At 43.2% G+C, this 26,868-nt stretch overlaps 1 protein-coding gene across 3 annotated transcripts in view; it reads right to left on the minus strand.

Moving 5' to 3' along the window:
- Positions 1 to 255: 255 nt before the first annotated feature.
- Positions 256 to 26,868, minus strand: part of uvssa (UV-stimulated scaffold protein A) — a 38,810-nt gene continuing 12,197 nt past the window's right edge. Inside the window, exons 9-15 of one of the 3 annotated variants that reach the window (XM_086261058.1) lie at positions 16,413 to 16,524; positions 7,802 to 8,009; positions 7,449 to 7,577; positions 7,108 to 7,291; positions 6,905 to 7,016; positions 1,562 to 1,739; positions 256 to 977 (exon numbers count right to left, since the gene is read on the minus strand). In XM_086261058.1, the coding sequence (XP_086117184.1) occupies positions 884 to 977; positions 1,562 to 1,739; positions 6,905 to 7,016; positions 7,108 to 7,291; positions 7,449 to 7,577; positions 7,802 to 8,009; positions 16,413 to 16,524 (1,017 nt within the window). In that variant the 3' untranslated portion in view covers positions 256 to 883. Of the gene's footprint in view, positions 978 to 1,561; positions 1,740 to 5,433; positions 5,605 to 6,904; positions 7,017 to 7,107; positions 7,292 to 7,448; positions 7,581 to 7,801; positions 8,010 to 16,412; positions 16,525 to 26,868 lie in introns of those variants that run through there. The other 2 variants (XM_086261048.1, XR_015124623.1) reach the window with 2 other exon arrangements.

The following is a 26,868-nucleotide window of genomic DNA, read 5'->3' on the forward strand; positions in this document are numbered from 1 at the left end:
CAGAGAATCACAGATCACAGAGAAAAGATGCAAATCATTTTTCTTAAGCTGCAGGATGTCTGCTGTTCTCGTGATGCCACTGCAATGTAAACCAAATATCACCTGTCTTTTCAATATAGTGTTGCAAATATATATTTATTTACTCCCCTTAGTTGCCACTTATTCCTAAAATAGCTTCACAGGAGAACTTTCCCACAGTCAGTGTTGTTGTGTTCAATGAATCTCGTTTGAAAGGACAGAAAAAAGGCAAAAATGTAACAAGATGCAGGTTTACAATTTTATTCTCACTAAAACACATTTGAAACCTGTCAGTCGCACAAAACACCGACGTAATAAGAAAGCGTAAAAGTCAGCTGATCACTAGCTTTAGCTTCAGCTGCCACAGAAGTGATATCATATGAAACAACTTTCATGTCCTGTATCGAGCATCAGCTTTGAGGTAGAACACACAGAATCCTTTATCATCATATTTCCTTTATCATCATATTTCTTTTATCATCATATTTCCTTTATCATCATATTTCCCAGCAATTATTGAAACACTTCTTCTTTCATTACAAAGAAACAACAACTCTGGACCCTTAACATTTCACCTTTATTGTACAAAACTGTGGATCAGGTTTGGCGATTCAGTCTTCCAGCTTCCGCCTCCTTCACTGTTCCTACAGAGTCCGCCTCATAAGCTCAACTACAAATACAAAAAGTTCCAATTTGAAATGTGACAATGCATTCTTTAGCTCCTTGTTTCCCTGAATCTCTACAAGAGGTGGAGACATAAAAGAGACATATAAATAACAAACGATAAACGCAGGAGCGGTCGGGGGCTGAAAGGTTACTGAGAGCAACGCTCCACCCGTCTGACTTCAGTTAAAGGCACACGAGCTTAGTTGAGAGCATAGTTGAACTGGTTGGAGAACTTGTCGTGTTTCCTCTTGTCGGCCTTATTCATCACCTGAGCCACTCGTCTCAGGGAACTCCTGAAGGGAGGGAGAACAGAGCAGGGAGGAAATGAGAAGGATTGATGGGAAAAATCCAAAGAAACAACAACTTTAAGCCCAGGAGCTAAAACCCATTCTGCTCATCTCTAGCTCCATATTTCTACTCTTAGACTGTGATACTTGCCTCCACAGTTTAAAAAATAATGAATCATTGGTTATTTTATGGACTTGGTCTAGGCCTTGGACTAAGAGCACTTTGAGAATCAACTCGATGGTGCAAAAATAGAATTTCATTTCCATCACAGTGTCATCTGTGGATTTGTTTTGTAGATTTGGTGAAAGAAAACAAATGATGTGTTTCTTGTGATATGATGCTAGTAAGTGCCTAAAATACACTGATTAATTGGGTCTTAGCTAGCCTACCCATAGATGACAGTTTAGCAGTGAGGTGCCTTTTTGAGGCCTGTGTTCAGTGGCTTAACTTTATTTAATTCGATGTATGCCACACTGTTTTGTCTATGACAAAGTTTCCATCTTTTAGTTAGTTGGTTGTTTCCAGTTTCACCAAGCACTTAGCTCCTACACTCAGAGAATCATCTAGAAGCTGAAGTTAGCATCCGTACTTGTTAAAGACTTTCTTCTCTAGTCTGCAGCGGGACGTGTTGCTGCTCTGCTTCAGGTCGCTGAGGTGGGGGTATTTCTTCTTCTTTCCTTTCCCTTTTTTACCGCCCAGCCGCTCAGAACCCAGGTCCTCTCCTGTTGCTGCCTCAATGTCTCGCATCAACTCTGCATCTCGCCAATCTGCAACAGAGAGACCAATGTTACTCTGCTCCTGGAGGACGTTTAGGATTCTCCCGCTCTTCATCGCACCTCATTCAGAGAGATGAAGAGGCGTGGCACTTTTGTCTATATAATCCAGCAGTGCGGTGCAAAGATCTGCCAGGTGGAACAGAGAGAGCTGCCGCAACAGTGGGACAAGATCAGAGGTCCTGAGAAAACTATGAAAACTTTTTTCATTTCAGCTGAGATTTGTTCTGTGCAGCAACACCTGTGGCTTTGACAGCAGTGGGCGTCCTGTAGCAGCACGGCCACGGGATTAAAAGAAATACCCGTTCACCATCGGACCACTTCACGTCAGCCTGGACTGACGTCCTGCCCCAGGATCCCTGCCAGGATTTACAAACAGGACTTTATGTTGTTTAATCCAATATGGCCATTAGGAAAATGTTCTCTGAGATCATAGACCAAGGCAGCTGAGGGGAATTTTCTCAGACTTCTACACACTATTAATGATTTAAAAGAATCCAGGTTTCACTTATTGTCCAGCTTTTCTATACAGCCTATGGACTAAGGTTAAGACTGGGACTGAAGCCTCAAACTGGACTAAAACAAACAAACATTTAAAAATGAGGATATTAAACTTCTCTCTGCACGCGTACTTTGTGTGTTTCAGCCACAAAGGCCTGGTGCGTGTGAGGTTACTCCCTGTATGAGCTGCTATGAAAGCCTAAAACTTGAACAAAAACCAATTTGACTGAGAAGTGTAATGAAGTAATTAGAAGTGATAATGTAAATGAGCTCACAGCGGCGGGCCTTACAGAGCACGGGTCGTAAACCGTGTGTCCTGCGGCTCATTCGGATGCAATTTTGGTGTTAATGAAAACTGTAACGTCATAATTCTGGCTGATAAAGTAAAAGCAGCAGTAATGCAGAGCAATGACGATCTAAACGAAGAGACGTTTCTAGTTAATGATGTACTGCGAAGGAATTCCAGATAAACCTGCGGTAATGCAAAGTAATTACACCGTGATTGTGATGGGCCTGAAGCCACACACTCCGTCAAAACACTGACCCCAGCTCAGAGCGAGCGTGTATGCAGGGTTATTAATCAGCTGCTCTGACCCGGGTCTGACTGGACCTTCAACTATCCCTCATCACACTCTCACACACGCTGGAGCAGTAATTGAAAAGCAGCTGGTGTATTTAGGGGACTCATTACTGCTATAAGAGGAGCAGCTGCATTTACATTCATGCGTGTTCAGAGTGTGTGTCACTTTGTTGTTGAAAGTTTCAGAGAAAATAAAAAGAGAAGAGATGAAAGAAGAATCGAAAGAAAAGCACGAGAGGAGAAAAAAGACAGGCAAGCGCGAATAACAGTGGGAATTTAATCAGTGTTGCAGCAGGGCTCTTTTCTCCGTCAACACCTCTTAGTCTGTCCAGCTGGGGTCTCTGTGTGTGTGTGTGTGTGTGTGTGTGTGTGTGTGTGTGTGTGTGTGTGTGTGTGTTAGGGCAGGGGGCAGAGGTGTGTGTGCGCCTGGGGTCTTTGGTTGGTTCAAATGTAACTCGGTTACGCATCACTTAACACAAGGAGCCTGCATATATGTGACAGAGTAGCACAGCATCCATTTCCCTCCTCCTGTCAATCACCTGAATGGACTTCTTATTTTTTGGTAAGAGTGTGTGTGTGTGTGTGTGTGTGTGTGTGTGTGTGTGTGTGTGTGTGTGTGTGTGTGTGTGTGTGTGTGTGTGTGGGTCTGAGTCAGACGCATAACGCAACATACAATTCTTATTATAAGACAAGAGCAGAGCTAAAAAAAAAAAAGAGTAACACAGTCATGAGAAAAAGGACATTTGCACAGACCTCTGTGTCTCTGTGCAGGTAAAAATCAAAGCACACCCCATTGGTCAGTAAATTGTAGAACCACCTTCAGCAGCATTACCTTGAAATGTCTGTCTTCTGTGTGACTTTACCTGCCTCTGTTCTGAGCTCTGCGCCAACAGAACTTGTGCCCCGCCCACAGTTCTCTATGTTATCCAGGTGATGTTGTAAGAGAGAAGCCTGCACCTTGAATGTGAGAAACTAAAAAACATTTGAGGTCAAGGAAGGAAGCTGGGAGAGGTGCAGCTTCCCACACCGTTTCCATGGCAACGATGACTGTTGTTTTGTTTGTCCCATGAATGCTGGAAGATCTGGATTTTGGCAGATGTATTCTACTTTTTCTTGTGTCCCTTTTTATTCATTCGTTTATTTTTAAAGGGTCACCACTCCTGAGTGCGCCTCTGCAGGCTCCCGCCTTACACCTCAGACATTATTTAACTTTCTAGTTGGGGTGGCTGTAGCTCAGGCGGTACAGCAGGCCATCTACTGATCGGAAGGTTAGTGGTTCGATTCCTGGCTCCTCCAGTTTATCCTTAGGCAATATACTAACCCCAAGTTGCGCTTCGATGGATGAATGTTCGTGAGGAAGCACTGAAAACGTAGAAGAAAAGTGACTGAGTGAATGTGTTGTATAGAGTGCTTTGAGTACTCTGGGAGAGAAGAAAAGCACAATATCTATAGTATATATATATATATATACTATAGTATATATATAGTCAGACTTCCTCCTTATTTCTTGCCTAGAGGTGCAGGCTCCTCTAAAGACACATCGCCACCTCCGCTTCACCTGGAGAGAAACATGTTTCCTTAGATTGAAAAACGGGGGCAGTATGCAGATCGTAGTAGAGATCGCACAAGGCTGTTGTTTCCGAACGAGTCCGACTTGCTAATAAGAACAAAATAGGCTGGCACGCACTTTTCATAAACGTTGCGTGGGAACCAACTTTCTGCGCAGAATAAGAATGATTCCATACAAACATTAGTGAATGAAGCTCGTCTTGTGCGGCTGTCTTCTGCTGACCCTTCCAAACCCTGGCTGTTAGTTCCTCTACTGTCATAAACTCGAACATCTGACATTCTGAGTCGTGCAGAGACTAAGATGTAACTGGCTTTTGTTGTTTTGTTTCTCTGAGCATGGGAGCAGCATATTCACCCATGGCAGGGCGAATATGCTGGGATGTGTCCTCCTGGAAAGATGGCGACTGTCTTGACTGTTTGCACTTGTGAATAATCTTCATATCATCTGGTAATGACTTCGTAACCTCTCTAATACTGATGGGCAGCAACAGCTGCTGATGTCTTTCGCCCTGGATGCTCCACTAATTCTGCTTTTTTCCACATGCTGATGAACAGTTAATCAAGTGCACTTGATTAAGAGCATCGGGTTGCTACTAAACTCCTATGGAAGCAGTAAAGTAGTACTTACTTCAAAGGGCTGCACAGAGTCCTATGAAAACATTTGTGGCTAGATAGTAGCAGTAAATTTCACTAACAGTTGTAAATAGAACTGAGTCACCATAGCAACAGATGCCTGCAGTATTCACCAGAAGACTGAAAAATAATCTTCACTATGATTTACAGGCTGTAGCTTATAGGAATCTGTGTTCAGTTTAGCTTTTAATCCGGAAACTTGACAGCAAATGGATTCAATTAAAACACGAATATTTATAATCTTTGATTTCCTCCATTTCCTAATTGCCTTTTGTGTTGTGGGTGTGTCTGTCTATAGTTTTCAATTTCTAGTTCACACCCTAAATAATAATATGGATAATAAATTGCTTCTACTTTCTGATAAGTTAGACATCGTTTCTTTAGGCCGGCTGTGTGCTTCCTCACCACCTGCTGCTTCTCATCTGTCAGTCACCGGCTTCATCAAACTCCATTAAGAAATCCTTCGCTGCCCTACTGACTTCAGTATAAGGAAGCCGACCAGGAAGACTGACGCTAATCTCGACCGGGTTCACATCAGCCAGCTCACCCTGTTGTACTTTGTTGACTTGTGGTCATCTGGAAGCAATTAAGCAGGAAGGTTCAGCTATTGCTTTGTGGACACTGCAGGATTAATATAGCTGTAAAACAAAGGCACTGCTGCTACATGACTGACAGTAACTCAAAGAAGACTTCCATGATGACAGTGCTCTTGGACGGCAAATGACACTAACAGCTAAAGTACTTCTTATCCTCTAAAAGCATTCAGAGAGGATCCAGACTGCTGACAGATTGTACTGATGGAATTTTATGGTTACATCAAGTGAAGCTTTTGATTTTTATTCTCTGGCTGACAGAACTTTTTGGTAACACAACTGTACTGTTACAAATACACTTACAGTCAGAGTCTGATATTAGCTTCCTTGGAGCGGTCTACAGGGGTGGTTACTACGGGCAACCCTTGGCATGGATATAAGGCAATAATTCAGTAAAAACAATTATGTTTGAGCGTAGCTGCTACTGTAGGAAGTGTGTGTGTTACTGGCCGTTTAGGCTCACTGTATGCGCCTGTGGATGTTTGAAGAGGTAAAAGCAGCTGAGGCCAACAGTTCATCAAGTTATTCAGGCCAGCGCCCCCCTACTGTGAAGCTGATGTGTGTGTATGTGCGTCTAAGACTCTTGGATCGATACTGTAGTTGGTAACAAAAGATGCTATTTCACAACTCACTGGACTGCAAGCTACAGCTACACACACACACACACACACACACACAGAGCAGCTGGTTAAGACACTGCAGGCAGCTGCTGGACATCCTGCAGACTGGAGACGCAGCCACATGACCTGAGCCGTCCCTCACATACACTCATTTCTAATTCTGTCGCTCTTGGTTACTCTCAAAGAAAAGCTGAGCATTTTTAACTCTTCCACCTCCAACTCCAGGTCCTGTCTTTGTGGCAGTGCCACAGCCTGCATACATCATAGAGCTCTCACTGCCACCTCGGTCACACATCACCCTTGACACCTGCCTCCGTCTCATTCGTGCATGTTTCTCATTTCTACAGACTTTCCATCCTCTCTACTCCAGAACATGCCTCCCCCTCAAGGCTTGACTCCCTACACTCACTTCGAGCATCTCCATAGCCTCTGTCACCCTGTCCACAACCACAGGCTCAGAGGTCAGCCCTGATGTAATCCCAGATCCACCCAGAACCGCTCGCATATTTCTCTGCCACTCCTGACTTCCTCCTCCTTCCTCTAGAGTCACAAAGACTCTGTGTGCCCTTCCCTTACAAACCTTTGATGCTATTGTTAAAAGTTATCCCTCTGATGACATTTCTTCTGTGTGATTCAAATGTGTTTGTATTTTTCACTTCTCACCAGGCTGCTGCTCTCTCTTCCTCCTTTCTTCCTGCTCCTCCCTCTCTCGGTCCTCCTGCCGGCAGGGTCGACCCTCCTGGTCTCGTGGAACGATGGGGCCATGGAAAGGACACTGAGGAGACACAGGCCTCGCTCAGTTTGGTGAGCCAGAGGGAGACCAACAGCTTCTCACTTTATGACAGACTCCAAGTTTATCCTGTTACCTTGAAGCGGTCCTGCCGCTGACAGAGCTTGCCATCACCCAGTGGAGCTCTGCAGAAATGGCTGACAGGAACGAAGCTCCCAGGGAAGGAGATGTATCTGCTCCTGCTCTCTGCCAGCAGCTCTTCATTCTCCACCTCCTCCTCCACCTCTGCTGGAACCCAGAACTGGTGCTGAGAGGCTGACCTGCAGCGGAAAGAATGTGACACATGTTAAATGAATGTTAAAGAAGAGTAAACGCTCTGTAGCTTTAATATCACATTAAAATGATCCTTTTTACTTTATCATCTGTGACACAACACACAGATCAGTAAACTAGGGACGGTGCTTGTCTGGTGCATACTTAATGATCCTGCCAGCGCTGGGCTGCTCCTGACCCCAGTAGAACAGGTCCAAACCAAATGGAACCACTGGAGCGTTGACACTGGTCTGCTTTGAACTGGACTGAGATGAACTGGGCTCCGAGGAGCTGCTGCTAAATGGAACACGTTTGGAGAACCATTAAAAACCTTTCCAAGTTCCTCAGACTTCACACTGTTCTAGTCTCTCCTTTATATTTACAACAGTTGGCGTCACTGAGACATAACACGGCAGTGTTACTATATGACTATAATGTAGTGAGAAGAGGAGGGGGTGGGAGATGGTTGCTGGGGGTTTACAGAAAGCAGACCTGCAGAGGCAGCGGTCAGACTTCACCTGGATTCTATGGGCGGCGGCATCTTCTCTCTAAGGAGGTGCAGTGTGGCGACAACAGAGGTTGGATCCTGAACCTCTTCTGCAAGCTGCTTCAGCCGCCTCATTGAAGAATAAGAGGAGGAAGAAAGAGGAGGAGCTGCAGGTTTTTTAGTGGAAGGTTTCTTTTCTGCGACTGATCCTGTTGAGGTGGAAGGAGAGGGATCCAAACCTGCAGAGAGAGGCGGATATCAGTGTGTAAGGACCGGTTCGTCTGACATCTGGGTTTATTTTCGCTCCAGCTCCCAAGAACTAATAGTGAAAACACGCTGCTCACTCTTCCTTCCTCTGATTAAAATGGCCAACATCAGTGGTGATCGCTAACATCACCTGCTCATTAATGTCACCTGAGAACATGGCCGCTGAAACTTTAGCATGCTTTCTGTGCTCTCTCCAAGCTGCTGAACTCTTGAGCCGCTCCCTCTTACATGTTTGGCTTCTTAGGAGCCAGACTTGAATTTTTGAAAGTGGTATTGAGCGATAGTTCTTGAAACCTTCACAGAACCTTCTGAACCCCGAGTTGTGTTCATTGGAGTGTGAGCATGTGCGCACATTAGACAGAAAGTAAGTGCAGAAAAATAGTGCTGAAAATGTGTGTGAATGGGTCAATGAGGCATGTTATGTAAAGAGTTTTGAGCACTTGAGTATATAAAGAAGTCCCCTTTTATTTTCTGCCCACATTGGTACATCTGGGATTACTGCCTGATCTGGAGTGCCGACAGGAATGAAGACAGACCTCCAGCAGTGTGGGGTTATATCTCCAGGATAAGTGAAGTCAGACGCTGGCTGTTGTGTGTGTGTGTGTGTGTGTGTGTGTGTGTGTGTGTGTGTGTGTGTGTGTGTGTGTGTGTGTGTGTGGTCAAGCACAATATCATCTGGAGTCTCCGGGGATTGAACAAGACTTAAACACACACACACAGCAGGTGAGATCAGAGGGATGCAGTAAGCCGAGAGCTGCCAACATGCTGATCCCAAACATTATTAGGACTGACCCGAGTGCTTCAGGGATTCAATCACTGGCACAAGAGACTAACACAAGTCATTCACACGGTGCACGGCCTGTTCAAACAATAAGACAGGTTCATATTTTCCGACTCTTTCTTCTTCTTTAATTAAACGGTACATGGACTGTTTCTTATAAAGAGCTTTTCTTTTCTGTCTGAGCACTCAAAGCACTTTGCAGCACACTCACTGAGTCATTCATACAAGCACTACTTCCTATGGGTAAGTGCTTTCTATCTAACATTCACACATATTCATACTCCAAAGCAGCGGTCCCCAACCCCTGGGCCTCGGACCGGTACCGGTCCGTGAGAGTTGAGGCTCAGGTGTGAAATGTGTGGTTTTCAGGGTTTTTATCAGTGTTCAGCGTTATTTTGTTATCGTTTTTATCGTTAACTCTGTTTCCCTGGGTCTTTTCACGTGTGTTATGAATAAATTTTCTTTTTTTCGGTACCGGTACTAGTTTTATTTTGTTGTATTTATCCGCGACACCTTAAAGGCCGGTCCGTGAAAATATTGTCGGGCATAAACCGGTCCGTGGCACAAAAAAGGTTGGAGACCGCTGCTCCAAAGGATGCACTGGAGAGGAACTTGATGTTGGTATCTTGCCCAAGGATGTGTGGCATGTAGACTGGAGCAGGCAGGAAACAAACCAGCAACCGCCTGATAAGAAAACCAGTCAACTTAATAATATAAAAGATGGCTAAAGCTACTGTGACATCGCCATTCGATTAGTAAAGTTCTGTCTTAAAGCCTCATTGTTACAGTCACCTTCTTACAATAATCAGAAAATGACAAGCAAGGGATGAATCTGAAGGACATTGTATGCTCAATGTAGCCCTGCCCTAAAGCATAACCAGCTTTATCATCCTTCTGGACATCATTTACTAAATGGACATGCTATTTTCAATAACACTCAAAGGTAGTAGCTGAGGCCATAAACCTGTCAGAAAAGCTGTGTTTCTGAGGCCACAGAGCAAAGAAGATGAAGGTCATCTTCCCCCTGAGCTGCTGGCTCACAGAAGCATCTGGTCATCAGGAGGAATGCAGATAAAACACCTGGAAGACCTTAGAAGTCTATCGTTTACACACAGTCCACTGGAGAGCATGCATTAACTGAAATGACTCAGTGATGTTTTAATCACTCTGTATTCTTTGCACTGTTTAAGCTTCAACCAGCACTCTTCGTGTCCTCTTCTCCTGCACTGGGTTCTTTTGGGCACGAACTGCAGAATCAGTTCATGCTAACAACAAACTGCTAATATAACAGCAGCAGATGGAAATGGGGAATAAAGTCAGGGACAGGGAAAAACAACACAGTAACTGTGATCACGATTTCCGTAATTTACTGTGTTGCAAATGGAGTTAGTGAATCCGGAGAAGATACAGGCGGTCACCGGAAACGAGATTCGAGAAGCATCTAAAATGACAGAAAGCAATCGCATGGAGTTTACAAGCCATCCTGAAGACTGACTGTGCAATAACCGAGACAGGCTCGTTGAAACAAAATACATCTACTTCCAGAGACTGCACAAACAAAACCCCAACAATTCAATCAACTGGTAAACATCTTCCTGACTTTCAGCTGAAATCTATGGGATGATTCTGTAAGAGCACAGCTCATGACAGCTGTATCCGGTCGTTCAGTCTGACGTCACTAGCCGTGTCTGGGTCTAAACTCCGCTGCAGGTCCATATATCAAACGATCACTGTGGCATTACTGAGAGTTGAAAAACTGTCTAAAGTCTTTCATCTTTAATAAAATGATCAGCGTTCTGCTCTACCAGGTGTAACAACTGAGTTTAACATCCAGGCATCCATGAAAACGGAATTTATGACATTTAACGGAGTTAGAAGCTAGCGAGCTAACTCCCTGCTAGCTTCTATCTAAATACAATATAGCATGTCCTGACTGCGGGGTTTTGGAAACAAATTCAAACGTACAGCTCTGCTATCACTTCCAGCATAAATGAAGACAGAAAACTAAACAGCAGTGACGTTTGTAGGGCTACTGAAGTTGGGCTAGCTGGTATATAATGATGTGCTGCGTGACCGCTAGCGACACAGCTATGTTAGCATAATATAAACAAGCTAACTTTTTTTCCACTCGATAAAAGTTAGCGTGAGTGTTCTCGGTGGTCAGGAACAAATGTAATCGCATGGCAGGATGCTGTAAAAGGACCAAACTTCAGCCAGGAGAACAACTGAGATAATCCATCCACAATACGAGGTTAGTCATTCATATACTGCTGCATGGGCTGGGCTGTAGCTACATCCTAAGGTTTTAAAAACTGAGCTTAAATAAATGATTAGTGGTAATAAAAGCCGAGGGAGGTCAACAGGGATCACTGACTGTTTTAGGAGCTTTTTGAGATCAAATAGAAAAAAATACAAAACATTAAACATGTTAACAACACAAAAGCCATATTAAACGCAGACTACTTTAGGCCCGGAAGTAGGATTCGTCACGTCATCACTTAACGACCGGATAACCTCCAATAAACGACATTTGTTGCTGATAATTTTGTGTTTTTTGTTAAAATCAGATTTGACTGGTGAGTGTAGTTTTACATGACAGTGATTTTTTAAATAATTCATGGCGCTTTTCCCAGTTCATGGAGATTGGGAATTAAAAATACCTCCCCAAACACACACAGACACACACACACCTGCTCATTTCAGAGCACCAAATGGAAGAGGTTAGTCTGCTTGTTGTGGATGTTAAGACACACAGATCAATGGGAGGAAATGTGTATAGTAGTGTGTGTGTGTGTGTGTGTGTGTGTGTGTGTGTGTGTGTTTGTGCGCGTGTGTGTGTGTGCCTGGGTTGTTAGAGAAAGACACAAATGCGGGGGGTTAACAGGGTGCAAGAAAAAAAGAGTGAAAGAGAAAGAGAGGAAAGGCAGGAAGAGGTATTGATTTTCCCAGGTTAAGCAGGGCCTGTAATTAAAATGTTAATTTGAGAAAGAGAGCGATAGTGTACTGACAGCAGAGAGAGGGATAAGAGGACTGATAATCAGGATGACAGAACAAGACAGAGAGGTGGAATGAGAAAGTGGAAAGAAGGGGACACGGGAAGACGAGAAACAGAAGGAGTGGACGAAGTCAGGAAGAATTGAAAAGAAAGAAGAGGAAATGCTAAAAAATGATAAATGTGATCCACTGGCAGAGATGAAAAGAGTGAGAGGAACCGAAATGCTATTGTGATCAAGGAAATTAGGAGAGAGAGGAAAATGGATATGATAGGGGAGGAACAAAGACGAACTCTCACCCATCCATACATCGGATTCTACTTTTGATCCTGCAGGACCATTAATTCACCAGGTCAAACCCCTCACCTCTCGACCCAACAGGAACATTCATTCATTTAGTGAAGACAAAAATTAAAGCAGAAAAAGAAATGAAGCTGCCCGTCTGAGTAAATGCAACATTCGGTGTTAACATTTACATTTCAGCTGAGTACTCACTACAACCTGTTACCAAGGCTTCAACGATCCATCCTTACATTTATAATTATGCAAGAGCAATGTGTCCAATCACATTTGGGTTTCTGAAAAGTCCTGGACTTCATCTAAAAACCAGCAAAAACTCGTAAACATTTGGATTAAAGATGAAAGCCTGTACCTGATTGTTTGATTGAACACCCACTACAGTGATGTGTGCAGGCAAAGCAGAAACACTGAGTCAAAGTCCAAATACTTCTTATTTCTTTACAATTTAAAGAAGATGGCATTGGGACTCTGTGTGTGCGTGTGTGTGTGTCCATTTGACGATGGGTGGTAAAATCTGAGTGCAGGGCTAATAGGGGCTCATTAAAGAGGTTGCATTGTTAATTTGGTGTGGCCCCTCTAGATCATTACCTAGGCCACTAATCACCCTGACAAACACACACACACACACAAGTGCACACACACACACGCACAGCTGTTTTGGGCCCATCAGATATAATCTAATTACTCTAACGTCTAACTGATTAGTAATGGAGGGAGGCGGGAGTGGATGGGTTCACAGGTAAAACAGGCTCAGTGTGAATGTAATGACTCAGGAAGGTGGTGCCAAGCACTCGCTGGGGGTCAAAGGTCACAGTGCAGCCAAACTACATAGCTGAGCCAGCAATAAGTGCCTGGGCAACAACATCCTGTGTTATGATGTCATTAACACTAACACATAAATATGGTCGGCCTCTCTCTTACACGCACACACAGTACATAACTTCACATATGAAATCGTATGAGTGATGGAGGGGTGGAGGCAGCGCTGCTCGTGGCAGAACACACTAAAATCCTGAGAGAGGTTTTAGTATTTACTGTTGCCTGGAGCTTGTACGTATTAAAAACAGTCAAACTGCAACTTAGATTTGCAAAAAATGTTATCATGTAGCTGACATAGCAATAAAATGCACAGGCGGCTGGTTACTGACCTGAAAATTTGACCTTTAACCCAGTTTGCTGCCTGGAGGCTAGACATGATCCATACATGTCCAATGCAGCCGTGGTATACGAGGGACTCTCACAGCCATTCATATGTAAGCAGCAGAAAAAGGCTTGCAGAAACAAGAGTGTCTCTATTACAAACCTACGCTGCCTTCAGGAGAGATCAGCGCACATCATGCAATTTGTCTCATTTCAGCCACCAAACATCTTTGGCAAACTCCCCATAAGAAACTGGCTTTCTGTGTTTTTTATTTTGTGGGAAATCACAACACAACTTTTGTTTCTTTTATTTTTAAAGTGACTCCTATTTTTATTGTGCATGTCCAAGAGAATGCAGCTTCACTGTAACAGACGTCTGAGATGGATGCCAGCACACGCTAACGTTTGAATTTTTACCAAGACATGGACATGGACTAAGTATTAATTTATTAAAGTCGGATGAGTGTGTGATCAGTTAGGGAAGAGCACACAGAAATGCAAGAGCTTGCCGAATGCAGAGCAGGAACGGTTGTACCAAGCTTTACACATCCTGGGAGCCGTCACAGTCAGCTTTGTGATTCCCCACAGAATCACAGAAAGCATCACACCATTCTCTGATGAGGAGTTTATCAAAGAGTGTCTGAAAAAACAAAGAATGAGAATGTGGCCCTCGCCAGGCGAACGGTAACAAAACACACTGAGGACACTGCAGGACACCTGGAGCTTCAGATGAAAAACAAATGCGATCATTTTGGTTCTGGACAAGACCTCTGATGTCTACAACACAGCCCAGTTACTCATCTTTAAATATTGGATAATGACAGAGCTTTAGATTAGGACTGGATTAGGACTCTTCAGGACTGCTTTGTTCACCGAGGTGATGTCCAGATAAAAGTGATTGAAATCAACCCAGAACTGAAATTGGTATGTGCTAAAAATCAACCATATTGTTGATGTTTTAACTAAAATAGTTAACTTGACAAGACGTTTGCTGCACTTTCAGAGGAGACTGAAGATGGTGACATAGGCTACCAGTCAGCTGTCAGGTGTTTACTGGGCTTTTTGATGTTGCTGAGCTGGTAGTGCATTGATTTAAAAAAATATACTAGACTGTTGCTTTGGCCGTGTTCATCATCTCTGGGATTACTGTTGTCTTCGGCCTTCTTTAGCATTAAAATCTGTTTGGACGAGAGACAAGCTATAAAAACCAATTCAACACTTTGAGTCAAGTTCAGACATTATGTCTCCTTCATTTATAACGTCATGACAAGGGAAGGCCATTAATCTGACAACCTACTGTCCAGGAGACAGTCTACCGTCCAAGAGACAGCCTACTGTCCAAGAGACATTACTGTCCAAGAGACAGCCTACTGTCCAAGAGACAGCCTACTGTCCAAGAGACAGCCTACTGTCCAAGAGACAGCCTACTGTCCAGGAGACATTACTGTCCAAGAGACAGCCTACTGTCCAGGAGACAGCCTACTGTCCAGGAGACATTACTGTCCAGGAGACATTACTGTCCAGGAGACAGTCTACCGTCCAAGAGACAGCCTACTGTCCAGGAGACAGTCTACCGTCCAAGAGACAGCCTACTGTCCATGAGACATTACTGTCAAGGAGACAGCCTACTGTCCAGGAGACAGCCTACTGTCCAAGAGACATTACTGTCCAAGAGACAGCCTACTGTCCAAGAGACATTACTGTCCAGGAGACAGCCTACTGTCCAAGAGACAGCCTACTGTCCAGGAGACATTACTGTCCAAGAGACAGCCTACTGTCCAGGAGACAGCCTACTGTCCAGGAGACATTACTGTCCAGGAGACAGCCTACTGTCCAGGAGACAGCCTACTGTCCAAGAGACAGCCTACTGTCCAGGAGACATTACTGTCCAGGAGACATTACTGTCCAGGAGACAGCCTACTGTCCAAGAGACAGCCTACTGTCCAAGAGACATTACTGTCCAGGAGACAGCCTACTGTCCAAGAGACATTACTGTCCAGGAGACAGCCTACTGTCCAAGAGACAGCCTACTGTCCAGGAGACATTACTGTCCAGGAGACATTACTGTCCAGGAGACAGCCTACTGTCCAAGAGACAGCCTACTGTCCAAGAGATATTACTGTCCAGGAGACAGCCTACTGTCCAAGAGACATTACTGTCCAGGAGACAGCCTACTGTCCAAGAGACAGCCTACTGTCCAGGAGACATTACTGTCCAAGAGACAGCCTACTGTCCAGGAGACAGCCTACTGTCCAGGAGACATTACTGTCCAGGAGACAGCCTACTGTCCAGGAGACAGCCTACTGTCCAAGAGACAGCCTACTGTCCAGGAGACATTACTGTCCAGGAGACATTACTGTCCAGGAGACAGCCTACTGTCCAAGAGACAGCCTACTGTCCAAGAGACATTACTGTCCAGGAGACAGCCTACTGTCCAAGAGACAGCCTACTGTCCAAGAGACATTACTGTCCAAGAGACAGCCTACTGTCCAGGAGACATTACTGTCCAGGAGACAGCCTACTGTCCAGGAGACATTACTGTCCAGGAGACAGCCTACTGTCCAAGAGACATTACTGTCCAGGAGACAGCCTACTGTCCAGGAGACATTACTGTCCAGGAGACATTACTGTCCAGGAGACAGCCTACTGTCTGAGAATCAGTAGAAAATAGTCAAGGCAAAAGTTTTATTAAACACACTTAAATGAAAACTGAAAGCAGACGTCCTCTGAAGCTTTTGAATATTTTTTTTAAAGGAAGTCAAACAAAGTAAAAACAAAACGACCAGTTTTGGGACAATATTAATGATGAATTAAATTTCAGAATAAGGGCTTGTTATGGACAAACTATCATGAATGTTTCCTCATTAAAGATACAATCTGGACTAATGATATCGAAATACTTCATCATGTTGGCTGCTTTTCCTTTGTATTGTGCAGAAACGTTTGTGGGCACACGCACATAAATCCACTTAAGAAGCACATTACCTGCGTTTTACCAGCTGCTGAAGGCCAGTACTTTAAAGTGCGATCGTTTATTTGTAGAGTACGTGTGTGGATCTCAGGAGATCAGGACAGCAGCTTTGTAGCTTAACCTCACTGTTTGTGCACGTGTCTGTAGATTTGAAGTGCACATGCATGTGTGTTTGTGTACATAAACTCACCGTACTCGGCTCGCAGATGCTCTGGAATGTGTGGCTCATAACCTTCTTTCTCTGGAACTTCATCAAAATCATCATCGTCGTCATCCTCCTCTCCGTCTGAAGAGACCTTCATCTGAGGAAGGGGAGAATCGTTAGCTTTTTCATAGTTTTGAGTGTGAAATAACAGCTGCTTCATTTCATTAAAAGTATGTCCTTTTATGTTTAAGCATCCAGTTAAAGCAGCTGCAGGAAACTCCACACATCTAATCTAATGTTGTAGATGCAGTCATGTAAAAGAAGATGTCCTGTGGAAAAACATGAATCAAGAAGGCAAGTAGAAGCCAGACGCTGCTAATCCACAACAACAAATGCACGCAAACCTCAACAAACAGAAACAGCGCTGTAAAGAAGATTGAGCTAACATTGTCCTGGGAAAGACTAAATGTCATGCAGAAATTAATCATTTCAAGTTACTTAAGGTGGTTTGATGAACTATTGAACCATGGGGTGCAAGCTGCCTTCTATCAGCCTTAACTTGAATCTTTATTTTAATTGTTTAATGACAAAAATGGGCCATGAATTTTTTCACATACTGCATAACCACAATCAATCTAACAGCGCACACTACTCTGTCGCTGCACCCGAATACCGCTGTAATGGCTGCACCACTAGATGGCAGCATATACAATTCGTGCGACTCTCCTGCGGATCACTCTGGTTTTCTTATTAGCTAAGGGGAGAGGGATGGCAATGTGTGTGTGTCTGTGATGAGCTTCTATCAGTAGTAAGCAAAATTTATGGTTTCTAATTTCCTGGTGAGCTTGTTAGCCATTGGCTGGGCTACAATGCAGAACACAACACACACACAGGCTCATTTCCATAACACAAATCCGTGTGCGTGCATGCATTTGTGTGCGGTGGCCCTATGCTCTTAACAGCTGAGGAGCCACACACACAGAGTCGCACATCTGGCAGTATAATAATCACAATGATTAGTGTTATGAGGAGCAGTAAAAGCTAACGTTAAACTAACCTCTAATTCCCAAACGCCTCTTTTTCATTAGAGTGTAATACCCGATTGTGTGTGTGAGAGCGATAGAAGGCTGCTGCGTTACTGCTGATAAAGCCCATTAAAATGTTAGAATTGGTTTACCAATAATGAGTCCCTGAATAATTACCCACATGTCCCTCCCCCCAACATATATACACGCACACATTTACAGCTCAACCACAGGACAGACTCAGTTAACCGTGTCACAAAGCTGGATACACACCTCTGATCCACTACGCAGAGACCAATTAAAACACTTCATATTACAATACTCAACATTCAGTTAACAAGCAACTAAACAATTAAAGCCTAATTACCTCTCATTAATGCAGCTACAAAGGCTGACGTATTGTGGAAGAAGGTTTGAATCAGAGAGAAATTAGACCTCGTTTATGACATGTGAACAAATACGGTACAAGTGGATTAAAACCTCTAGAATAAATATGCATTAAATTACTTCAATTTCAATTCAATTTTATTCATACAGTCACCTCGAGGCGCTTTATATTGTAAGGTAGACTCTACAATTGGGTAGTCAAAGGAGCTTGCAAAGAAAAGCGTCTGGACTTTTTTAAGTTGCTTGAAGACGTTTCACCTCTCACCCGAGAAGCTTCTTCAGGACACTCTTTAAGGTCACTCTTTAAGGTCACTCTTTAAGGACACTCTTTAAGGTCACTCTTTAAGGTCACTCTTTAAGGTCACTCTTTAAGGTCACTCTTTAAAGACACTCTTTAAGGTCACTCTTTAAGGTCACTCTTTAAGGTCACTCTTTAAAGACACTCTTTAAGGTCACTCTTTGAGGATGCCAATGTTCACATTTTGGACAGAGAGGACAGATGGTTTGAAAGAGGAGTGAAAGAAGCATCTATGTCCACTGTGAGCGACCATCTTTGAACAGAGGCGGGGTTTACGACACCAACTGTCTGCCATCTATAATCCAGTTTTGAGATCCCTTCCCAGACGCCTTAACGCCCACTCACATCCTGGGCCATCTGACCTCAGGAATTCGCATGATAAGGTGGGGCCAGGTTTCACAATGAACACACCCGAAACTCTGGCTGATTGGGACCCACACCCAGTTTACACCTTGGCTCAGGCGATTAGAGGATCATCAGGGGTCCTTTTGTCCCTCTGTGGGGGGAAACTCCCACTAGGTTTAAATCTGGGACTCTCCACCATTTGACCTTAGAACTGAAGAAGCTTCTCAGATGAGAGGTGAAACGTCTTCAAGCAACTTAAAGAAGTCCAGACGCTTTTCTTTGCAAGCTCCTTTGACTACGATGACCTGGATGACTGAGAACCTTCACAGACATACAGTTGGGTGCATTTCAATAAGACTTAATAGAGAAAGGCTCGAGTTTTGCAGCAGTTAAATACTTTTAAAATTAGAAACACTGACATGAAGTCATCTGAGTGAAATGACTAACTCGCTAACCTTGAACCAAAATAACTAGCTGCTGTGTTTATTGTAGCCACAGTGCAAACCGTCGATTCATTCATTGTATTTTCTTTGTTTACTGACTGTTACTGATATTTACAGGATCCTGAGGCACTGTGACAGCAACCCTTACTGCTGGCGTTTTAACCACGCCGTGCTGCATCAGTATGTGTTATTGGTGGATCACACAGATACCTGCTAATAAGTGCTAATTAACATATAAATACAAACTACAGTTCAGTCATTTAAGTTGCCAAAGTGAGGTCCGCACACCGTGTGTGTGTCAGCGTACCTGTCGATCAAAGCGTCATGCTCTGATTGACAGGCTCGTTGTAAAAGAATTCATTCACTCACCTTTTGTTATTTATCATGTCATAAATCCAATTGCAGCAGGCTCTAAACATTTTCAGATAAAACCAGCCATGATAAGATGGGAGTCTGTGGGAACCAACTCACTCTTGGAGCCAGCTGATTAGAGGAACTGCAGGGTTTTGGGTTTTTTGTGGGGTTTTCTTCCTTTAGTCAATTTTCACTTCATTTTTATTTATATATCACCAAATCACAACAACAAAGTGCCTTATATTGTAAGATAAAGACAATAATACGAGCCTTTTCTGGACAGGAAACGAGGAAGAAGCAAACCCAGGCCCAAACCCCGCAGACGCTGCAGTTCATGTACATTTCCCAGCTTAGGTGTTATTAATACAAATATTCGTTTCTTCAAAGGAAAGATTTTGCACAGAGTGAACATAAAGTCTGAGATCCTGATACTTGACTGAAGTTTTTATTATTTGAAAAAGCTGAAAGAATACTGCTAAACACAAGAGTACAAACCCCAAACTTTCTCTGTTCCACTCTGCTGCTATCCTTATTCATCCTCGGAGGACGACGGCTCCGCACACAGCAAATGCACACACACATATACACACAGATATAGTCTCTATAGGTTTTTTGCTTGTCTACTTTAATCCCGGCTGGTTTATTCTGTTCTGATCAATGACCTAAGACTAAGAAGTGATCACCCAGCTGGACGAAAATCCTGCCCTAACATCATCCTTTTTCCCCCTCTTTCTGCCTCTTTGTCTCTAATTCACCTTAATTTAATCCTGATAGCATCGAGTCCTGTCGGCCGGCCTGGCAGAGCTGTAAGTCTCACAGTAGAATTAGCTTTCCCCTAGAAACATTTTGCTGACGGGCAGAGCACTTAAAATATGGCTTCTATTCCCCCACATGGCTGCACGGGGGGCTGCTTTGCATTTTAACAGAGCTTTGGTTTATTCCCTGGGAGACACACACACACACACACACACACACACACACACACACACACACACACACACACACACACACACACAGAGGGAGAAAACCACACGGTAACACTGAGTTCCCCACGGGAGATAAAAACTGCTTCTTTAACTGAAACTCTAGATCTAGCAGACAAATTAGAAGTGATAGTTTAAGTAAAGCGGAGCCATGCGTCACTGTAATAGGAAAAGGACAAAACAAATATTGGTAACTTTCACATTAAAAACAGGCCCAGATAGAAATAAAAATAGCTCCGGAACAGAGCAGAATAAATAAAAAGTTGTTTAAGTAAAGCAGGGCTATGTGTTACTGTAATGGCAATGTTTACTGGCAAATAAAATAAAGCAGAGAAATGGGCGAGGATGAAAAATAAGCATTCCTGTAACAAGCAAATAAAAAGAGATCTGTTGAAATTGGCTGCTAAAGTTGAGACCATACATTATTTGGGCAATAAAACAACTGTGGGTTTGCAATGGCGACTACCTACTGAACTCATCCCCAAAAACTCTGTTCTTTCTACCAAACTGTCATTTTTTTCCTAAAAAAAATAAAATCTATAACACAATCTATCAAAACGCCACAAAATAATAGCACGTCAAAGTAAGAGAATTTAGGATTTTCTCTCTAACGTATTCGAGTAACAGCAGAGACAGATGCAATGCTGCGAGGCAGCACTGGACACTACTCTGACACCAGGATGAGGAGGACGTGTGGTGTCACTGGCATCACAGCTGATACGACACCATCAGCACCTCCAGTTAAAAGTCAAACTGACCAATGAGGTCAGCGTATGGAGCTCTATGAAGTTTTCTACTATTGGATCTATGCAATGTCATAAGGGACACCCCTGACACGGGCACTTCTAGCTGGGAGGGGCTGCACCAAGACGCTGTATAAAATAAACAACAAGTAATTTGCAAACACAGAGATGGAGACAAAGTCCTGAGCTAAACTCCATCCGGGGTTCAAGTAACCGATAACTGGACAGTGACTGTGAGTCAGGTCACCTAACATCAGCTCTCTCATGTCTGGCAGGAAATCCCGACACACTTTAGAGTGAAGCTTGTTACAGCAAATGCATTTTGATGTTAAGATGTGCACACAGTACCTGCCTCAGACCCACAGCTGTGGGGGGAAAGGTGCAACTAGAAACTAAAGTATGTCCCTGCATCCACAGGTGTGCTGCTTATTCAGCTTCTACAGCGTCTCACCCTCTGCCCTCCCCCTCCTCTCTCTTAAGTAAGACTCTTATCCTTTATAAAAATGATGTGAGGGCGCCGCCTCGGACAACTGCTCCCCTGACTTCATTTGTCTCTTGGCAAGTTTGATGGCGCTGCGTTTAAAAACCCATTCAATCTTATAAACCAAAAATTAAATGTAGTCGAGTGTGATGGGCACTCAGTGCATCTGCTATTTATATGCTAATGTACACTCAGCCTGCCAAGGCCTGGCAAATTATTACTGCACAGCCATAAGTCAGGTGTATGGCAGAGAGGGGAGGGGCAGGTTAACCAGCACACAGACACACATGGAGGGCGAGAACAAGAGTGAGCAGGAGGAAGCGAAGGGGAGAAGGAAGGAGGAGAGGAGGCGAGAAACGAGGAGGCGAGAAAGCCCTAAAACGCTGCCCGTGCAGACACGTTATATATAGCTCTCCGGCAGGCTATGCACACACTCGCTGACGAGATAATTTCATTGTACATTTGAGGCCGAAATGGAAAATGTCTGTCGGGAATACCGACTGGCTCTAATGCCGCCATTATCACAAGGCATTTGCTTTAAGAGAGGGCAAGCGAGAAACAGTTAGCTTAATGAACACATCATACACAAATGCTTTTCTAAACATACAGTCATCTTCTTCGCAATATCACGCATAAATTACGTGCGCACATCTGTGCAGATATTAGAAGCTGAGGCGTGCGCGTGGGGACGGCTGCTGCTCTGTAACTCGGCGCTTCTACTTTTCAGCCCAAAACTGACACAGAGCCATTTTATCACCTTTGCCTTCTGGAGTTTGTGGACTACATCATACGTTTCCCACCTGGCCTGGAGGCAGGGGTGGGTCAGCCGCCATCTTTGCTATTTTAATCATCGATTACGTTTACTTATAAACCTGTAAGTAACCCATCTGTGAGACCCTGCTTCAATTATTACCACTGTTACAAGACATTCCTTTTTCCATCTTTGCTGCCTCTGATTGATTTCAACATATTTACAAACTAATTAGGCCTAAAGCTCGCAGTGGAGCCTGACCTATTCAGGGCTTGATTTGCCACAACATCCCACATCTCTATTACCATCTTGCACTTCTATTCATTACTACCTAGAAGGATCCCATGGGATCCACTCTAATGACAAAAAGCTTTGCACTCCCCTCTCTCTGTAGTCTCTTCTCTGCTGCTTTACCCCCATTACCCTCACACACACACACACACACACACACACACACACACACACACACACACACACACACACACACACACACGCAGCCTTTGTCTCTGGAGAGCAGTCAGCTTATATGATGTATAAGGTGACATCTTTATTTCACTAACCTAGCCTGGCAGGTCTATTAGCCAGCCTGGAGCTTCTCAAACCTTCCCCTGTCAGCGAGCTTATTTTCAGCTGTCTAGTTCATTTCCCCCTCCCAGCCCGTCTCAATCTGTGATCAAAACAGTCATTATTATCCACTGTCACCTACTACCATAGTGAAATTACCCTGCTATTCTATTTTACTAGTAAAACTACTGAAAGCTTTGGCGAGACAATTAAAATGTCCAGAAAAACCTTTCAAAGAAGGACCGGGCTACGGAGCCTGGTTTGGTCCTTTGGTCAGTGGTGGACCGTGACTATCCCAGTGCATCCATCATTTCCAATTTGGAAACCCTTCCTCTTTCATACTATCAGAGATCCTTGATGAAACCAGACTGTGCCCAATCTGATTCACTGCATTATACTCCAGTAGCAGAACCATCCATTTCCATTCACTCATATCTAGAGAATTGTTCGCTTTGAGCTGGTATACCAACTTTCAATGGGCTTCTTAGGAGTTTGTGCAATGTACCCTATACACCTGCAACTGCAGTCATTTTGCATTAAATGATTCTAATAAGCACTGAAGTACCGCGTACTTCACCCCTTTGTCCGTTTGGCTCCACGTAAAAGAACGAGACTTCGCAAACTTGCTACGTCCATTTTTTAAATGCATGTTATGTGCACAAGATGATCCAATCAACCGAGCCGACAGTTTTCTGACTGGCCACAAATGAATGAACAACAATGAAGGCTGGATGCGAAGTTCTAAGGATTTATATGAAACCTTTTTGGCCAAATCGAGCAGGCAAATTCCCAAAGGTACTGAGACAAGTATATTTGGTGTCTATGTTATGTATAGAACTGAGAGAAGCCGGTCCATTCAGAGAATGGATGTACGCATGAGAAAGAGGGAGGGCTGGAAGAGAAATAGAGAGATAGTCTTTCTTTGTTTATCTCCAGTGAGAAACAGGCGGCCATATCCATTGTGCTGTGATAAGATGGGTTATCAGCAGTAAACAAGGCCCTGGCCTGTATGAATGGAGCCCGGAATGACTGAATATAGTCTTAAAAACAGATATGTTTAAATAAGTCCGCGTGTCTTATCCTTTCCTAAACATTAGCCCACGTTTTCAGTTTGCGGGGTTCGACAGATGCATATAGGATTCACATCTCATAGCTCTTACTGAAAATGCATTTCAAGCAGCCGCTGTTCTAAAAAGTATGCAGGGTCCTGTAGAAGACGCTGCAGGAGACAGCGCTAAAATGCTTAAAGTCCCTCCACACGAAACACAAAAAAGCTTTAACTAGCTGAACAGCACCAGCCTCATACCTGCAATGTAACAATATTAAACCAAAGAGTGTCGTCTGCTGTTGATCACAGCATCAAATAAATGGGATTTTCTTTGTCTTTTTCATGTCACAGCCTTCATCAGCAGACAGGAAGCACGTGCAACTGACACAACAAAGAAAAATTCCATCAATGGATAAAGGACAAATTTAAAAAAGGTCGAAATGATCATTCAAAAAGAAAGAATATAGCATATATTTAGAGATGCACGCGTTTCCATTTGACTCACTATCCTGATGTTATTTATTCAGCCTAAAGTGGCCATTCAAGGAACTGCAGTTTTCATTGTTCAGCCCCAGACACCAACAAATCCTGCAGCGCTGCATCACCAACGTAGTTACATTATATTATATAATAGTTACAGAGTCCGCCGTCACCGTGGAAATCTATAGAAAAAGGTTCAGATTGTCTGGACGCACAAATCTATTGTGATAACATTGCTCGCAGAGGTAGCAGCATTCTGAACAAAGCTAACAGGAAGCTCTTGGATGCTACAAACGAATTAAGTAATAGCAGGAGTCTCGGTGTAAGGTGCAACAGCAGAGCAACGTGGTGCAACGTGAGTGCGCCCAACTGCATCTGTGGGATTATTGGCATGAAAGCCTACAGCTTCACAGGGCCGTTTCCCCCCACACCCTTTACTTTTACTTCCCATCCACTCGACACTGTTTACACTAATTCGATTGGATGCGTGGTCATCACTTAAATCATTTTAAGCATATTTGCACTGCACAAGACACTTACACATGTGGATTGCACAACACTGGACATTATATTTCTTCATTTCCATTTAATACTTGTACAGCTGCTGTTATTGTATATATATATATATATTTATATTTCTTCATACATCTTATTAGGGCTGAACGATATATCGCATTTGCGATAATATCGCGACATGATCAAGTGCAATTTTCTAACCGCAAAGGCTGCGATTATACTCTGGACATGTCCAAATTCATGGGCTGCATCCTCCTGAGGCCGGATTTGTAGACCGATTACGTCACAGCGACGTGCCGAAGGCTGTCCAAATTACTACCATATCCCAGAATTCATTGTAAGCTAAAAATAAACTATTGTGTATGTTCAAATATACTGTTGTGATTGAAGAAGTTAAATAAAAATGTCAGTCATCAATTCATGCATCACCTCATGTCATCATAACAGAGGTCTGTCTTCCAGGTAGGGCTGCTCGATTATGGCAAAAATGATAATCACGATTATTTTCACTGAAATTGAGATCACGATTATTTGACGATATTTATTTAACCCTTTAAGACCTACTATAGAACCAAGTCCACCAGAGCTTATATTATTTTTTTTTACATGTTGTAGTGCCATTTGTGGGAGCATTTCAAGTTGCTATACATCAATACAACTGTTATAGCCCATATTTTAATAATATGTATGCATTAAGTCCATAGTAATTAGGGGAGACCGGGGATAGTTGTAACATTTTTGACATTTCTGTCTGTAAATTGGAGCTCTTTTAAGGTAGTGGATTCAAAATGTAATGCAAAGTATTTACATGTCTCTGCTATTAAATAGTGCAGCTATTTTCTCTGCAGCACAATTACCCATTGCATGGTATGGCCTCAAACACGAAGAGTGAAATGTTACAATTAACCCCATAGTCTGGGTTAGTTGTAACATATCCTGGGGTAAAATGTAACACAATGAAATAAGGGTACTAACAAAACATTAACGTGTAATCTTTGTTTATTCAACACATGAATGCACTTAGAGCCATTTATGTAGCTGTGTGTGTGTGTGTGTGTGTGTGTGTGTGTGTGTGTGTGTGTGTGTGTGTGTGTGTGACAGAATGCAGAAATCTAGCTTTTGAACATATTCCAACCCCCCAAAGAAGACAAATTATGGAATTTTCTGCAACTGAATATTTCATTAATTTTGGTTGGTCTTCCTTGAGTTTGGCCTCATTGGCTCAGTGGGCATTATAACCTGCAACTCTTGCACCAATTTTGAACATAACAATGAAGCTGAAAAAATGTAGTTGTTCACCAGCATCGCAATTCCATTACTTTTTATCATGGCTTACCTTGGTGTGGTTTGCAAAGTGCTTCAGAAAGATGACGAAATCTGTTTCTTGCATCCATCCTGATTTATTTCCACTACCAGTACTTCCTACTGGTCCATCTCTGACACAGAGGTCTGCATAATGTATGTGTGGGAACACAAACAGTGGAGGAATTGTGTTGCCAATGGCATTAACCGCATATAGAAATGCGACCAGTGAACCTCTCTCTGCTGATGTCGTTGCCCCAACTTGTTTAATATAAGTTAAAGTAATAGTGTGGTAAGTTGCAACATCTGCATTATTGTTACAACTAACCCAGACTGTTGCTGTTACAACTGACCCAGACTCCTATAGCCATGAACTAGCTAACATTACAGCCAACGGCTAAAACATTAGCACTAAAGACCTACACAGAATATATCCCCATAGACATACAAATAACATAATTTAAGTTTGATGAGTTTAACTGCAAAGCAGATAATGCTATTACAAATTGAAATAAAGTAGAAAAACTTACTTTTTGGCATACAAATCACTTTTTTTCGTGTTAAATTGTCTGTGTTTGACAAAATGTGCTGATTTTTCACATGTGATAGCAGAACTGAATTGGGCATGCACAGGATGAGTCACATCATTTGAAACTTAGCCCTGATTGGAGAAATTGGAAGTGTTACAACTGACCCACGTTACAACTATCCCCGGTCTCCCCTACATAAATTGCAAAAAAGTGCAATAAACTACAAAAAAAATTGAAAATCGCTTTTGTTT

The sequence above is a fragment of the Aulonocara sp. 'chitande type north' Nkhata Bay genome, linkage group LG2 (assembly GCF_057382095.1).
Source record: "Aulonocara sp. 'chitande type north' Nkhata Bay isolate Kocher_YH1m ecotype deep benthic linkage group LG2, A_spYH_male_GT1.1, whole genome shotgun sequence".
Taxonomy (NCBI): Eukaryota; Metazoa; Chordata; class Actinopteri; order Cichliformes; family Cichlidae; genus Aulonocara; species Aulonocara sp. 'chitande type north' Nkhata Bay.